Below are 15,061 nucleotides of genomic sequence, written 5' to 3' on the forward strand. Positions count from 1 at the left end.
CAGCAGGGATTGGAGTCTAAGATCTGGGCTAAGGGGTGGGGGGCAGTTCACAGCCTGGCGGGGCATCACTTAATGCCAGGGGCTGCCACAAGAGGTGGGAGGGACGCTGGCTCTCTAACCAGGGCCTCTAGCATGATGCCTGAGAAGGGGGGCAATTAGGCTAGGGTGCAGGATGTGAGTCAGGGTACCTGGGGCCACCCAGGGGAGGGTGGGGCTGCCCTGGGCTGAGATGAGGCAGCCTGAACTTGGGGGATGCAGAGCTGGGAGAGGCGGCTCGTCCAGCCTCCCAGGTGTGAGCTGCAGCAGCCTGAGTCCCTCCTCCTCTCAGCCAGGGCTTCACAGGACACGGCGTGGGGTGGACATCCTGGCCTCTCCAGCTGGCAGAAGAGCAGAGAGCCCCTCCCCACTGGTCTCAGGGCCTGGGGCCTCATGGTTGTCCCACTTTGCTAGGTGGCCCCATTGGTGGTCAGGAAGGGGAAGGCAAGAAGAAGAAGAGGGAGCAGAGGCTCAGGAGGACCAGTCAGCAGGGGCCCTGGGCCTCATGGGGAGAGGGGGCAACCCCGTGTGGCACTGACATCTCTTCTTGAGGCCTACTCAGGGCTCTAAGCTGGGTACTGCATCAGGTTAGGAGACAACAGGGGCAGCACACATGAGGTGCGCATGGCACCTGGTGGGCTCTGCATGGTGGCTCGGGGCTGATGTGCTTCTGCAGGTCCCCTCTACAGAGAGTGGGTCAGAAAACTGGCCACTCTTCCTTGCCATGCGGTCCCAGGCTTGGCTCCAGCCCCCTCTTGGTGATGAGGCTCCTCTTTGCAAAGGCCAGTCCGCTGGGGAGTGGGACCCTGGTGGCCACCCCCAGGAAGGTGGAGTAGGGCAGGCCCCACTGCCTGAGAGCTGAGTGACTTCCAGGATCCAGACCCCTTCTCAGCCTGCGCAGCACCAGACACCTCGCCCCCCATCTTGGGGCACAGACTCCTGGTGTCCTCCAGCCACTGGCTGCAGCCGGCATTCCCAGGCAGACCCCTGTCTTGGGGGCAAATGCCCCAGAGGCTCCAGGTTACCCACGGGCTCAGGGATGACTCCCACAGGGTGTTTCCAGGTCCCCGGAGAGTCGAGTAAGGTCCCGGAGCGCACGGCCCTAAGGCCTGGCCGGGGGGCTCGGGAGACAGGGCGTCCCCAGCCGGCCGCCCACCGGCAGCCCGGCGCTGTCACGTTCCAGCCGCCTGACTCAGGCCGCACAGGGCGGGGAGCCGGGAGGCGGTGCCGGCGCCCGCCTCGGCCCCGGAGGCGGCACCAGGAAGCGCCCGCCCCGGCCGGAGCCGCCATGTAACCGGCGCCGCCCGGAGCCCGAGCCGCGCGGGCCCCAGCGACCCGCCCGCCATGGGGGACGAAGACGAGGATGAGAGCTGCGCCGTGGAGCTGCGGATCACAGAAGGTGGGTGTGGGGCCTGACTGCGGCTGCCCTGGGCGGGCCGGGACGGGTCATGGACCGGCTGGGTTCATTCACCCCCTGTGCCCACAGCCAACCTGACCGGGCACGAGGAGAAGGTGAGCGTGGAGAACTTCGAGCTGCTCAAGGTGCTGGGCACGGGAGGTGAGGACCCCCATCCACCGGGCAGGCGTCCCAGGCGCGGTGCCCCTGACCTCCTGCCTGCTCACTCCTGGGCCTGGGCCAGGCCACTGAGCAGGCCCCCCACCCTTTCCCGGCACAGCCTGCCTTGCCTGCCCCGCCCTGCCTTGCCAGGGTTTGCATTCCCACTTCCAGGACACTCCACGTTGACATCACTCCTCCCTCCACGGTCCTGTGCGTGCATGCCCCCCTGGATTTGCCAACACCTTGGGGAGGGGGACTTGCACCCCTCTCAAGTTATTTGCATAGCTCCTCCCTTTCTTTCAATATGGGATCCCCCTCCCACATTTTGCAAACGCCCCAGCGCTGGTTTGCGCATCTCTTCCCCAGCCAGGTGCACACCTCTGCCTCCCTTCCTTGCACTGGCATCTTTTCACATCCATCTGATCTCTCGCAGATTTGCACATGCCCCGCCCCCACGCCTCGAAGCAGGCCCCCTGGAGTTGCATGCTCTCCAGCCTGGTTTGCACATCCTTTCCCTGGTTTTGCTGGGCACCCTCCTGGGGTGTGCACACCCTTTCCTTAGAAGGCTCTGCCAGCTTTTTGCACACCTGCCTCTTGCCCCAGCTCCTTCGCCTAATTTGCACACCCTCCTGGGTTGGCATCGCCCTCACCCCCCAAGCCTGCACCAATCTCCCGCTCACAGCCTACCCTCCACCCACTCGCTGCTCCCACAGCCTACGGCAAGGTGTTCCTGGTGCGGAAGGCGGGCGGGCACGACGCGGGGAAGCTGTACGCCATGAAGGTGCTGCGCAAGGCGGCGCTGGTGCAGCGCGCCAAGACGCAGGAGCATACGCGCACGGAGCGCTCCGTGCTGGAGCTGGTGCGCCAGGCGCCCTTCCTGGTCACGCTGCACTACGCTTTCCAGACGGATGCCAAGCTGCACCTCATCCTGGGTGAGCGCACGCCACATCCCAACGGGGGTGGTGTGGCTGGGGGCAGGCGAGGCCACCTGATGGGGCTGCTTCCTAACTTCCGCTGCACCTCCCAGACTATGTGAGCGGAGGGGAGATGTTCACCCACCTCTACCAGCGCCAGTACTTCAAGGAAGCTGAGGTGCGCGTGTATGGGGGTGAGATCGTGCTGGCCCTGGAACACCTGCACAAGGTGGGTGAAGACCTGGTCACAGGCTGTTGCCATGGGAACTGGGTCTGGGCCTTCGAAGGAATCTGCAGGCAGGGCAGCCTCAGGCTTCCCCCTGGGCTTCCTGGGGGGCCAGTGGCGAGCTCGGTGGGAACTGGAGCTACTTCCCCAGGACCCCTTACAAGAAGCCTCATCGCTGCCTGATGGGGTCCCCTCCCCGGCACCTCCTCGAAGGGGCTTTCCTTTTTCAGGGAACTCAGGGCTGCATTCACAGAACTTCCTCAAATGGAAACCTCATGGCCTGGCTCCAAAGGCCTCCTTGAAATGGGGCTCTTCACGCAGACTTTCCTCTCCCTGGGACCTCGGGGCCTGTCCCACGGGGCCCTCCTTCTTTGCTTTATATCTTAAATGGCCTTTTTTATTCAGTGGCTCTGCCCTGAAGACCCCCCTCTACAGGCAGATGACCTTCTCTGGGGTGGGGGGTCTCCTTATCCTGAGCAGGGCCAGGAGCTGCAGGAGCTGGGGAGGGTTTGGGGGAGGAGGCCTCAGCACCCCTCTTGCTCCTACCAGCTCGGCATCATTTACCGAGACCTGAAACTGGAGAATGTGCTGCTGGACTCTGAGGGCCACATTGTCCTCACGGACTTCGGGCTGAGCAAGGAGTTCCTGACGGAGGAGGTGAGTGGAGGTTGTCTCTGCCTGCAGTGCCCCATTCGATCCTCCTTCCTGCCTTTTCCTGCTCTGGGCCTGCACTCTGGGGCTGCAGAAGTGAATAGCTCCAAGAAGTTTCCACAGCTCAACTCTCCAACCTCACAAGTTGAGCGAGTCTTACTCTGGGCCTTGTGGGGCGCTGGAGCACAGGAGAAGCTTGGCCATCTAAACAGGACCTCTTGCCCTCCCAGAAAGAGCGGACCTTCTCCTTCTGCGGCACCATTGAGTACATGGCCCCGGAAATCATCCGTAGCAAGACGGGGCATGGCAAGGTGGGTTGGCAGGGAAGTGGGGCTGGGGGAGGTGGAAAGAGGGGGTGTGAGGCAGGGGAGACGCAGGCTCTTACCCTGGCTCCACCCACAGGCTGTGGACTGGTGGAGCCTGGGTATCTTGCTCTTCGAGCTGCTGACCGGGGCCTCGCCCTTCACCCTGGAGGGTGAGAGGAACACACAGGCTGAGGTGTCTCGGTGAGTAGAGCTGGACGTGGAGGGCGGCCAGGGGGCTGCAGGGCCTGCCTGGGCAGCACTGTGGGGGGGGGCTTGCTGCCCCTGACGCCCCCCCAATCCTCCCAGACGGATCCTGAAGTGCTCCCCTCCCTTCCCCCCTCGGATCGGGCCCGTGGCGCAGGACCTGCTGCAGCGGCTGCTTTGCAAGGATCCCAAGAAGCGATTGGGCGCGGGGCCCCAGGGGGCACAGGAAGTCCGGAACCACCCCTTCTTCCAGGTGAGGCTCCTGACTCAGGGCCCCACACCCCTGATGCATACCCAGGTGGGGCTGCTGTTCCAGGTTGAGGTTGTGCCTGGCCAGTTTCACTTTATTTGGAAATCCCCCCAGAGAAAGAAAGCAAGTGTGTGTAAGCTAGGTTTCTCTTCACATCCCTCCCCACTGAAACTTGGCAGATGCATTCCTGAAAGAAAGGATTCTAGGTTCATTGGCTGTTGGGACTCTCAGGGATTTGAGAATGGATTGGTTGGTCCTTTCATTGGACAGACCCAGAGAAGGCAGGTGACCTGCCCCAGATGGCACAGTAAATGGTGCCGAGCTGGGAACAGACCTTGGCTCTAGATAGATCTCCTGCTGGCCCAGATCAGTACTAAAACCCACACTTATGGCTTTTAGCACCCACCCAGGCATTTTGTTCTTTATCCCTGTCCCTGTGCAGTCTGTGTGCCTGTCATTCAGATGGATGGTTGGTCAGCACACATGGGTGTTTGCTCACTTGTTAGGAGCACACACGTTAGAGTACAGTGCAGAGTGAATCTGGCCGTGTGAGAATGCTCTGACTCAGGGGCTGGGCCTGGCCAGCGTCATCGCCCAGCAGAACTTTGTAACAGTGAACACCTACTGTGTGTCGGCCCTTTATAGACATGAACACATTTCACCCTCACAACTACCTGATTCTTATTTTTTAGATGGAGTTTCACTTTGTCTCCGGGGCTGGAGTGCAGTGGTGCGATCTTGGCTTACTGCAACCTCCACTTCACGAGTTCAAGCGATCCTGCTGTCTCAGCCTCCCAAGTAGTTGGGATTACAGGCACATGTCACCACGAGTGGCTAATTTTTATATTTTTAGTAGAGATGGGGTTTCACCATTTTGGCCAGGCTGGTCTTGAACTCCTGACCTCAAGTGATCCACCTGCCTCAGCCTCCCAAAGTGCTGGGATTACAGGTGTGAGCCACAGTGCCCTGCTTTGGGGACAAGGGATAACCACCTTGATTCTTGTCCCCATCTTTACAGATGAGGAAGCTGAGGCTCCAAACAGTTAAGTACTTTGTCCAGGAAGTGATGGAGCTCAGATTCAACCCAAGGCTGGGTGGCTTGAATGCCTGTCCTTAATGGTCTTCTGCTTAAGTGTAGGCATCAGATTTGCCACTCGTCTGACATCTAAACAAAAGCACCCATTTCTGGGCACTTATTGTGGGCCAGGTACTGTGTTACTCATACTTTGAGTGCCGTCTCTTTGAACCTTCTAAGCCTTGGGAGGGCCTGCCTGAGATGATTTCTTTTTTTTTTTTTTTTTTTTTGAGACGGAGTCTGGCTCGGTCGCCCAGGCTGGAGTGCAGTGGCCGGATCTCAGCTCACTGCAAGCTCTGCCTCCCGGGTTTACGCCATTCTCCTGCCTCCGCCTCCCAAGTAGCTGGGACTACAGGCGCCCGCCTCATCGCCCGGCTAGTTTTTTGTATTCTTTAGTAGAGACGGGGTTTCACCGTATTAGCCAGGATGGTCTCGATCTCCTGACCTTGTGATCCGCCCGTCTCGGCCTCCCAAAGTGCTGGGATTACAGGCTTGAGCCACCGCGCCCGGCCTGAGACGATTTCTTAGACAGGAATCTATGTCTTTGAGGTGAAGATGTCCCTTTGCACAGGGTGGGGAGTTGGGGGTGGGGAAAGCATCTGAGCAGTGTTGGTTTCTTTCAGTGAATTCCTCAAGCCTACCCTTCGCCTATGCTGGGTGCTGCGCCAGATGCTGGAGTGGGTTGACCAGTAATACAGGAGAGGCCCCAAGGTCTTCAAGGCCTGATGTGTGGCAGGGGTGTTTCCCTCTTTCTGCCTTTTCTTTTTCTTTTCTTTTTTGGAGACAGAGTCTCACTCTATCGCCGAGAGTGCAGTGGCATGATCTCGGCTTACTGCAACCTCTGCCTCCCTGGTTCAAGTGATTCTCCTGCCTCAGCCTCCCGAGTAGCTGGGATTACAGATGCACACCATCGTGGCCAGCTAATTTTTGTATTTTTAGTAGAGTTAGGGATTCACCACGTTGGCCAGGTTGGTTTCAAACTCCTGGCCTCATGATCCACCCACCTTGGTCTCCCAAAGTGCTGGGATTACAGACGTGAGCCACCGCACCTGACCTCCTTCTGCCTTTTCTTGGACAGCTTCTTTGGTGATAGCAGTGCTCAGATCCTTGGTGGTAGAACTGGGGCCTTCCAACTTGAGTCAGTCACCTTGGCTACAGTGACAAAAAGTCCACCTCAAAATGGTGATATCCGTTGGAATCAAGTTTGGTGCTAGCAACAGAGATCAGAATGAACAGAGTGACCTAAGAGGTTTACTTATAACTAAACCTTTTATTATACTTACTTATAAATAAGTGACTTACTTATTTTTCTTCTCACATAAAAGAAGCCCAGATTAGCAGACCAGGGCTGCTGTGGTGTCTTCACAGTGCCACATTGTCTTCGGGAATCCAAACTCTTCTTTTTCTTTAAAATTTTTTTTTTTTTTTTTTTTTTTTTTTTTTTTTTTTTAAATTCTTAGCAAGTAGCTTCTATCCCTGGGGTTGCTTCATGGTCCAACATGGTTGCTGGAGCTCTTGCCCTCTAAGCTGTCTCCCAGGTAGGGAGCAGGAGGAAGGAGAAGGGGCAAAACGGGCACTTGCCAACTAGCAACCTCCCTCTTGAGGATCTTTCCCTGGAATCCTATGTAATAATTTTTGCTGATAAGTTTTGGTCACCCCTAACTGCAAGCAAATTTGTAAAATATTCTTTTAATTGTGTATATTGGTTCCTGGAATAAAGCTGGGGCTATGGTACTAAGGAAGATAGGGAGAATGGATATTGAGCAGGCAATCCACAGGTTCTGCCACATTAGCTTAAACATAAAAGGGCATGTTTTGGCTCCCATAAGTGAAAAGGCCAAGGGAAAGTGATCTGACTTAAGCATGTCCAGGTGCTGAAACTATGGCCCTTGGTTCTGCTTTTCTGCATGGGGACTTCATCTAACCCTGACAGGGTCCCCAGCAGTTCCAGGCCACATCGTTTTAGATTTAAGTGCAGTAGGAGAAAGAGATTTGTTTGTTTTTTCACACCAACTCTCCTTTTTTTTTGAAATGGGGTTTTCACTCTTGTCACCCAGGCTGGAGTGCAGTGGCGCTATCTTGGCTCACTGCAACCTCTGCTTCCTGAGTTCAAGTGATTCTCCTGCCTCAGCCTCCCAAGTAGCTGGGATTACAGGTGGGCACCACCATGCCCAGTAATTTTTTTTTTTTTTTGTATTTTTAGTAGAGATGGGGTTTCACCATGTTAACCAGGCTGGTCTTGGACTCCTGACCTCAGGTGATCCAGCCTCCTCAGCCTCCCAAAATCCTGGGATTATAGGCATGAGCCACCACACCCAACCTTTTCACACCAATTCTATTAAAAGTTCCAGAACTGACTGAGTGTGGTAGAATGGTGGTTCTCTAAGAGGAACAGGGATTGTATTACCAGAGGGAGAAAGAAGCCAGGGAGGGAGGAGGAATAGCTGCCCACCCCAAATGCCAGTGGGCCCTTGCCTCATGGAGGAACTGCCCAGTGAGGGTGGGCTGAGTGAAGGGAGTTTCTCGTTCCTGACCTTTGACACCTAATCTCTGATTCCCTTCCCTCAGGGCCTAGATTGGGCTGCTCTGGCTGCCAGGAAGATTCCAGCCCCATTCCGGCCCCAAATCCGCTCAGAGCTGGATGTGGGCAACTTTGCAGAGGAATTCACTCGGCTGGAGCCTGTCTACTCACCCCCTGGCAGCCCCCCACCTGGGGACCCCCGCATCTTTCAGGTGAGGATAAACTCATGGAACCCAGATGCAGGAGAGATGAGATGTCGCAGTCTGCCTCAGCCCTGGCTGACCCGAGGACACTGCCTAGGCCTTGTGTCCTGATTGGGACTCAACGTCTCCCCTAGATGTCTCCACGTAAAGGGGACCTAGGGTTGTCAGTCACAGAGACCACCAGGGCAGGATGTGTGTTTGATAGTTCATGATTTATCTTTAAACCTTCTGTTAATTTCCCTTCTATTCCATCATCTCTTTATTGTTATGTAAAAATATTGTTTAAATTTATTCACTTGCAGCTGGGTGAGGTGGCTCACACCTGTAATCCCAGCACTTTGGGAGGCTGACGTGGGCAGATCACCTCAGGTCAGGAGTTCAAGACCAGCCTGGCCAACATGGTGAAACCCCACCTCTACTAAAAATACAAAAATTAGCTGGATGTGGGTGGTGGGTGCATGTAATCCCAGCTACTCGGGAGGCTGAGGTGGCAGAATCGCTTGAACCTGGGAGGCGGAGGTTGTAGTGAGCCGAGATCGCACCATTGCATTCCAGGCTGGGTGACAGAGTAAAACTCTGTCTCAAAAAAAACAAAACAAAGAAAAAAGAGATCTTCACCTGCTTATGTGGACACCTAGGAGGAGACACATGTTGATATTGTGGCTTTGCACGCCCTTGGCATAGCATGGTACACTCCTGGAGGGACAGGTCCCCTCCACTGATTTATTTTTTATTTTTTTGAGACGGAGTCTCAGTCTGTCGCCAGGCTAGAGTGCAGTGGCTGGATCTCGGCTCACTGCAATCTCCGCCTCCTGGGTTCAAGCGATTCTCCTGCCTCAGCCTCCTGAGTAGTTGGGACTACAGGCGCCCACCACCACGCCCAGCTAATTTTTGTATTTTTAGTAGAGACAGGGTTTCACCATGTTGGCCTGGATGGTCTTGATCTTTCGACCTTGTGGTCTGCCCGCCTCAGCCTCCCAAAGTGCTGGGATTAGAGGCGTGAACCACCATGCCCAGCCCCCTCCACTGAATTTTAGAAGCTTACACCTTTTGGACAAGTCCAAACTCCCTTTGCTTGGCATTGAGGCCCTTCATGATGTGGTCCTTGCTTAGAACCTTAGCCTCAGTTCTCATCATTTTCCTACTTGATGCTCTGGAGGGCATGATCGAACTGCTCAGAGGTTCCAGAATACACCTCTGTGCCTTTGCACATGCTATTCTTGCTACCTGGAGTACATTCCCTACAGTAGTCTATCTGGCAAGCTTCTAATCTCTTTTAGGCCTCTTTGTCTGCTCACCTGGCCCAGGGGGTCAGTCACCCTTTCTCTGTGCTGCAGTCCTCTGTGGACAGCACCTCCTTCTGTGCAGTTTATCATGTTGCCATAATGATCATATCATTATCACTAAATAAACCCGTATGGTTTGTTTAATAGACAGACCAAGTATGGCTGGATAAGTCCCTTCTCTGAAGCTCTTAAAATTGACAACTCTGTGCTTGAATGTCCACATTCCATTCCATTGTCTCACAGCCCTCATGAGAAAGTTCTTTCTTGTGAATTGGTAGGTACTTTCATTCATTCATTTAATGATTCAAAAATGTGTAGTGAGTGCCTAAAATATTCCACGTACGGATCTGGACACTACATTTTTAGGAGAAAATGACACATAGTTTATTTTTAAAATTATTTTTAAAATTAATTAATTAAGTAATTTTTTTAGAGACAGGATCTTGTTCTGTTGCCCAGGTTGGAGTGCAGTTGGGCAACCATGGCTCACTGCAATCTTGAACTCCTGGACTTGAGTGATCCTCCCACCTCAGCCTGCCCAACAGCTAGGACTATAGGCAAGTGCCACCACACCCAGATAATTATTATTATCATTTTTTTTGAGACGGAGTTTCACTCTTGTTGCCCAGCCTAGAGTGCAATGGCATGATACTGGCTCACCGCAACCTCTACTTCCCGGGTTCAAGCGATTCTACGTGCCTCAGCCTCCTGAGTGGCTGAGATTACAGGCATGTGCCACCACGCCTGGCTAATTTTTGTATTATTAGTAGAGATGGGGTTTCTCCATGTTGGTCAGGCTGGTCTCAAACTCCTGACCTCAGGTGATCTACCTGCCTCAGCCTCCCAAAGTGCTGGGATTACAGGCATGAGCCACCGCGCCCGGCCACCACACACAATTAAAATGACCCTTGAAAGCTTCTCAAATTGCCAGGACATGGATCTTTAGGAAAAGCAAAGAATTAACTCTGGTTTCTTTTTGCATTTCTTCAGTAGCTCCCCTTGCAGAAGAAGCCAAAGTCTGGCTTGAAAGGGAGGAATAAAGGTTGTTTTCCTCAGCGGATAGAGTTGGATTGTCATAGGCTAAGCGTCAATTCAGGCCACACTTTGAATACATTCAATGGTCCTTTCAGGACCTTCAGCCCTTGGCACCTGGGGAGGAATAGGTGGTCACTCTGATGAGAAAGTTGGGGTCACAGGCTGGTGGGGACAGACATGGCTCCAACTGATTATAAAACCAGATGGAATAAAATGTGTCCACATATCCTATGTGTACCAGGATGCAACTGGAACACCCGCCACTGCCCCCTTGTCCAGGGTCTTGCCTCTGCCTGGTTCCCCACCAGAGTCTCCTCACCTGCACCCCCAACCCCCATGCCCATCCCCCTGACTCCCGCCCTGCAGGGATACTCCTTTGTGGCACCCTCCATCCTCTTCGACCACAACAATGCGGTGATGACCGATGTGCTGGAAGCGCCTGGTGCTGGAGACCCGCCAGGTCGGGCAGCGGTGGCCAGGAGCGCTATGATGCAGGTGGGCTGGGCTGGGCTGGGGGAAATTGGTTTTAGGAGGAGCCTAGGCCGGGGGGACTCTAGGCCTAGATCCAACTGGTGCCCGCAGCGTGAACTCTGTGAGGTCCCAAGCCTCTGCGACATGGGGCGTGGCGGGGCCGCGGGGCTACCAGGTGGGACCTCTGACACGCCCCCTTCACCTCTGCCTCCAGGACTCGCCCTTCTTCCAGCAGTATGAGCTGGACCTGCGGGAGCCTGCGCTGGGCCAGGGCAGCTTCTCTGTGTGTCGCCGCTGCCGCCAGCGCCAGAGCGGCCAGGAGTTCGCAGTCAAGATCCTCAGTCGCAGGTGGGAGGGCCCAGGCGTGGGTAGGGGGGTGGGGTGGCAGAGCGCCGTCCCGGGGGCGGGGCCGAGGCACGGCGACCGTAACTCCTTCTGCGTCCCCCAGGCTGGAGGCGAATACGCAGCGCGAAGTGGCTGCCCTGCGCCTGTGCCAGTCACATCCCAACGTGGTGAATCTGCACGAGGTGCATCACGACCAGGTGATGGCTTCCGGCTGGGGAGGGCGGAGAGAAAAGGGGCAGACGGCGGGGCTTGGGGGCACTATGGGCGGGATCTAGGGGCAAATTGGGAGGGGCCTAGCGTTTGATTCGGGGCCCGAAGGGACCAGGGAGGCGCAGGAAGTGGAATTTGAGGGGAGTAGGGCCTAAGGACAGGAAGGCGGAGCTGAGGATGGGGAAAAGGGACCTTGGCTGGGCGCGATGGCTCACGCCTGTGATCCCAGCACTTTGGGAGGCGGACGTGGGCGGATCACTTGAGGTCAGGAGTTCGAGACCAGCCTGGGAACACCGAGAAAAATACAAAAATTAGCCGGACGCGGTGGCATGCGCCTGTAATCCCAGCTACTTAGGAGGCTGAGGCACGAGAATCGCTTGAACCCGGGAGGCAGAGGTTACAGTGAGCCGAGATCGTGCCACTGCACTCCAGCCTGGGCAACAAAGCGAGACTGTCTCCAAAAAAAAAAAAAAAAGAAAGAAAGAAAAAGGATTTTGAGGAGGGGGTGCTTGAACTTGGGCAGGGCTTGAGGGCCGGGGACGGAGCCTGGGTGGTGGGAGGGGGCCCACCGTCGTGGGCAGGTAGTGACCGTGGCCCGCCACGCCGCCCGCAGCTGCACACGTACCTGGTTCTGGAGCTACTGCGGGGTGGGGAGCTGCTGGAGCACATCCGCAAGAAGCGGCACTTCAGTGAGTCGGAAGCGAGCCAGATCCTGCGCAGCCTCGTGTCGGCCGTGAGCTTCATGCACGAGGAGGCAGGCGTGGTGCACCGCGACCTCAAGCCGGAGGTGGGCAAGCGGCCTCGGCGGCGGGGCGGGGCTGTGGCGTCCAGGGCTGCCTCTGACCACCACCCCGCCGCCCTCGCAGAACATTCTGTACGCCGACGACACGCCCGGGGCCCCGGTGAAGATCATCGACTTCGGGTTCGCGCGGCTGCGGCCGCAGAGTCCCGGGGTGCCCATGCAGACGCCCTGCTTCACGCTGCAGTACGCTGCCCCCGAGCTGCTGGCTCAGCAGGGCTACGACGAGTCCTGCGACCTGTGGAGCCTGGGCGTCATTCTGGTATGGGACGCGGTCCTCGAGGCGGGGTCAGGGTCACTCTGTCGTCTTCCTGATGTGGAGCAGTATGAGGGAGGGGATAGGGGTCATCTTGGTGGGGGCGGCTGGGTTTCGTCTGAGGCTGGGATCGGGGTGGTTCAAATACAGAGGCAGGGTTGCTCTGGTGCTAGAGTCGGAACATCCGGGTATTGGGGGTTAGAAGTCAAGGTTCACCACGCGTGCTCCTAATGGGGAGGGTGAGTGGTTCTGTGGGAGCTGAGGGGTCAGCCTCGGCCCTGCAGCCTGGGCCGGTCTCACCTTCCCTTCACCCCTCCTAGTACATGATGCTGTCGGGGCAGGTCCCCTTCCAGGGGGCCTCTGGCCAGGGCGGGCAGAGCCAGGCGGCTGAGATCATGTGCAAAATCCGCGAGGGGCGCTTCTCCCTTGACGGGGAGGCCTGGCAGGGCGTATCCGAGGAAGCCAAGGAGCTGGTCCGAGGTGCGGAGCTGGAGGTCACAGATCATGGTTGGGGAGGGGGACGCTGGACAGAGATGGTCACTGGGTCAGGTGTCCTGGTTGGGGATGGGTAGGGGAGGAGAGTGGAGCTGTTACCATCTCTCTGGGGCTCAGCCTCTACGCCAGGCTCCTCCCACACTTCCTTGCCCCGCCTCCAGGGCTCCTGACTGTGGACCCCGCCAAGCGGCTGAAGCTCGAGGGACTGCGGGACAGCTCGTGGCTGCAGGACGGCAGCGCGCGCTCCTCGCCCCCGCTCCGGACGCCCGACGTGCTAGAGTCCTCTGGGCCCGCAGTGCGCTCCGGTCTCAACGCCACCTTCATGGTAAGGGGCGGGGTCCGTTGAAGGGGTGGGCGGAGCCTCGAGAGGTGGGGTCTGGGGAGGCGGGGCCATCGGAGCCCAGAAAGGGGAGGTGCGGCTGGGCGCGGTGGCTCACGCGTGTAATCCCAACGCTTTGGGAGGCTGAGGCGGGCGGATCAGGAGGTCAGGAGTTCGAGACCCGCTTGAACAACATGGTGAAACCCCGTCTCTACTAAAAATACAAAAATTAGCCTGGCGTGGTGGCGCGCGCCTGTAATCCCAGCTACTCAGAGGCTGAGTCGGGAGAATCTCTTGAACCCAGGAGGCGGAGGTTGCAGTGAGCTGAGATTACGCAGCTGCACTCCAGCCTGGGCGCCAGAGCGAGACTCCGTCAGGTGAACCGAATCCGGCCTCTGGTCGGTCTGGAGGCCAAGGCCCTGTCGGCCTAGGCCTTGACTTAGGCGGCTGGAGGCAGGGTCTGGGAATGGGGGTCAAAGTCAGATCTGGAAGCCGGGGTCAGGCGGAGGTGGGGGCACGTGATCACCCCTTCCTTTCTACCAGGCGTTCAACCGGGGCAAGCGGGAGGGCTTCTTCCTGAAGAGCGTGGAGAACGCACCCCTGGCCAAGCGGCGGAAGCAGAAGCTGCGGAGCGCCACCGCCTCCCGCCGCGGCTCCCCCGCACCAGCCGCCCCGGGTCGAGCCCCCACCGCCGCCAAGGGGGCCCCTCGCCGAGCCAACGGCCCCCTGCCCCCCTCCTAATCCCCGCCACTGTGACCCCCTTCCCTTATAGGGGCTGTGACCTGGGAGCTCGGCTCATTCCCGGAGGCCTCTGCCAGCGGCCGACCTGATCCCCAAGGGACTGTCCTTCCCTCTCCTACCCCACCCCACTCCCAGAAAGAGCAGAAGTATTTTTATAAGCAGAGAATTTTTTATGTCTTACCAGATAGAAATGCAGGGAAGGGGGGGCCTGCTGGGGAGTGGGGTTTGGGGGGCCCTATCCCACGACACTGCCTCTTCTGGGCAGAAGGCCCCTCCAGGGGGACTGCTCCAACAGGAAAGGGCCCCTCCCCCACTTCTAAGCACTGAGTTAGGAGTGCTAACTCCTAAACTGGGACCCCCTCCCCTGTTCTCCCCTGAGGCCCCGTTCCTGGGAGGGGCACCCCTCAACTGTCACTTTATGGACTGTCCGTGCAATTACGTCCACCAAAGACCTGTGTTGGGGGGACTGAAGGAGGGGCCCTGGGGGACCCCCTGAAGCATTTCTGCCTCATTTTATGTCACCTGCTTCTCCCCTGTTGGGGCTAAGGAAGGAGATAGGTGGCCCCCAAAAGAGGAGGCCCTCTTCTCACCCACCCCCTCCCCTTTGGCACAGCTACTCCTGGCTGGGGGTGGGGCCTTGGGGGTCTGGGCTGGGCATCCATGGTCACTGCCTCAGCCCATCCAGGCTGTGCCTTTGACTTTAAAATAAAAGTCCACCCAGTGCTGTGTGTGGCATCTGTGTGTTCTCGTTCGTGTGGGTGTCTAGAGCAGAGATTCTGGGCAGACATGGAGTTTGGGACCTCAGTGGGGAGGGACAGGCAGACTCTTCTGGGCACGAAGATATTCTTTGTTCCTTGACTTTTGCTATGAGCAGGAGGGCGCAACTCTCATCCTGGGTGTATGTCCGGACAGCTCTGCTGGGTATCATTTAGGATTCTCTTGGTCGTAAATACAGCTGCTGCTTGACTGAGGGTTGAACTACATCCCGATAAACCCAACTTAAATAGAAAATGCTGAAAGCCGAAAATACATTTAATGTCTGCAACACAGCAGACGGTGCCCGACTTAGGATCGTTTGATTTACTGGCTTTCAACTTTACCATGGTGCCAAAGCGATAGGCTTTCAGTAGAAAACATAAATGGTAAGGAGCTTCCTGACTT

The 15,061-nt window shown here is 57.0% G+C and overlaps 1 protein-coding gene across 2 annotated transcripts; it reads left to right on the top strand.

Annotated features, from left to right (window-relative positions):
* Window positions 1–196: 196 nt before the first annotated feature.
* On the top strand, window positions 197–14,635 carry RPS6KA4 (ribosomal protein S6 kinase A4). Of its 2 annotated transcripts, none has more exons than XM_010377194.2 (17): window positions 197–1,435; window positions 1,523–1,594; window positions 2,308–2,526; window positions 2,622–2,737; window positions 3,284–3,391; window positions 3,616–3,696; window positions 3,788–3,891; window positions 3,997–4,147; window positions 7,788–7,952; window positions 10,631–10,759; window positions 10,950–11,083; window positions 11,184–11,277; window positions 11,904–12,077; window positions 12,157–12,351; window positions 12,666–12,825; window positions 13,002–13,165; window positions 13,703–14,635. In XM_010377194.2, the coding sequence occupies exons 1-17, from the start codon at window positions 1,381–1,383 to the stop codon at window positions 13,898–13,900; spliced, it is 2,319 nt and encodes a 772-aa protein (XP_010375496.1). In that variant the 5' UTR covers window positions 197–1,380; the 3' UTR covers window positions 13,901–14,635. The 2 variants fall into 2 exon arrangements, with proteins under 2 accessions (XP_010375496.1, XP_010375501.1); XM_010377199.2 differs by having other exon boundaries at window positions 1,312–1,435; window positions 1,523–1,548.
* The last annotated feature ends 426 nt before the right edge of the window (window positions 14,636–15,061 follow it).

Source organism: Rhinopithecus roxellana, chromosome 15 (assembly GCF_007565055.1).
Source record: "Rhinopithecus roxellana isolate Shanxi Qingling chromosome 15, ASM756505v1, whole genome shotgun sequence".
In the NCBI taxonomy this organism is placed as follows: Eukaryota; Metazoa; Chordata; class Mammalia; order Primates; family Cercopithecidae; genus Rhinopithecus; species Rhinopithecus roxellana.

What these genes read in the sequence shown, in the direction of transcription:
- RPS6KA4 (XM_010377194.2), top strand. Translation starts at nt 1,381, where the DNA reads ATGGGGGACGAAGACGAGGATGAGAGCTGCGCCGTGGAGCTGCGGATC. An exon ending in AGGAGTTCCTGACGGAGGAG is followed by an intron (nt 3,392 to 3,615) that starts GTGAGTGGAGGT and finishes TTGCCCTCCCAG; the next exon opens with AAAGAGCGGACCTTCTCCTT. An exon ending in ACCGCGACCTCAAGCCGGAG is followed by an intron (nt 12,078 to 12,156) that starts GTGGGCAAGCGG and finishes CCGCCCTCGCAG; the next exon opens with AACATTCTGTACGCCGACGA.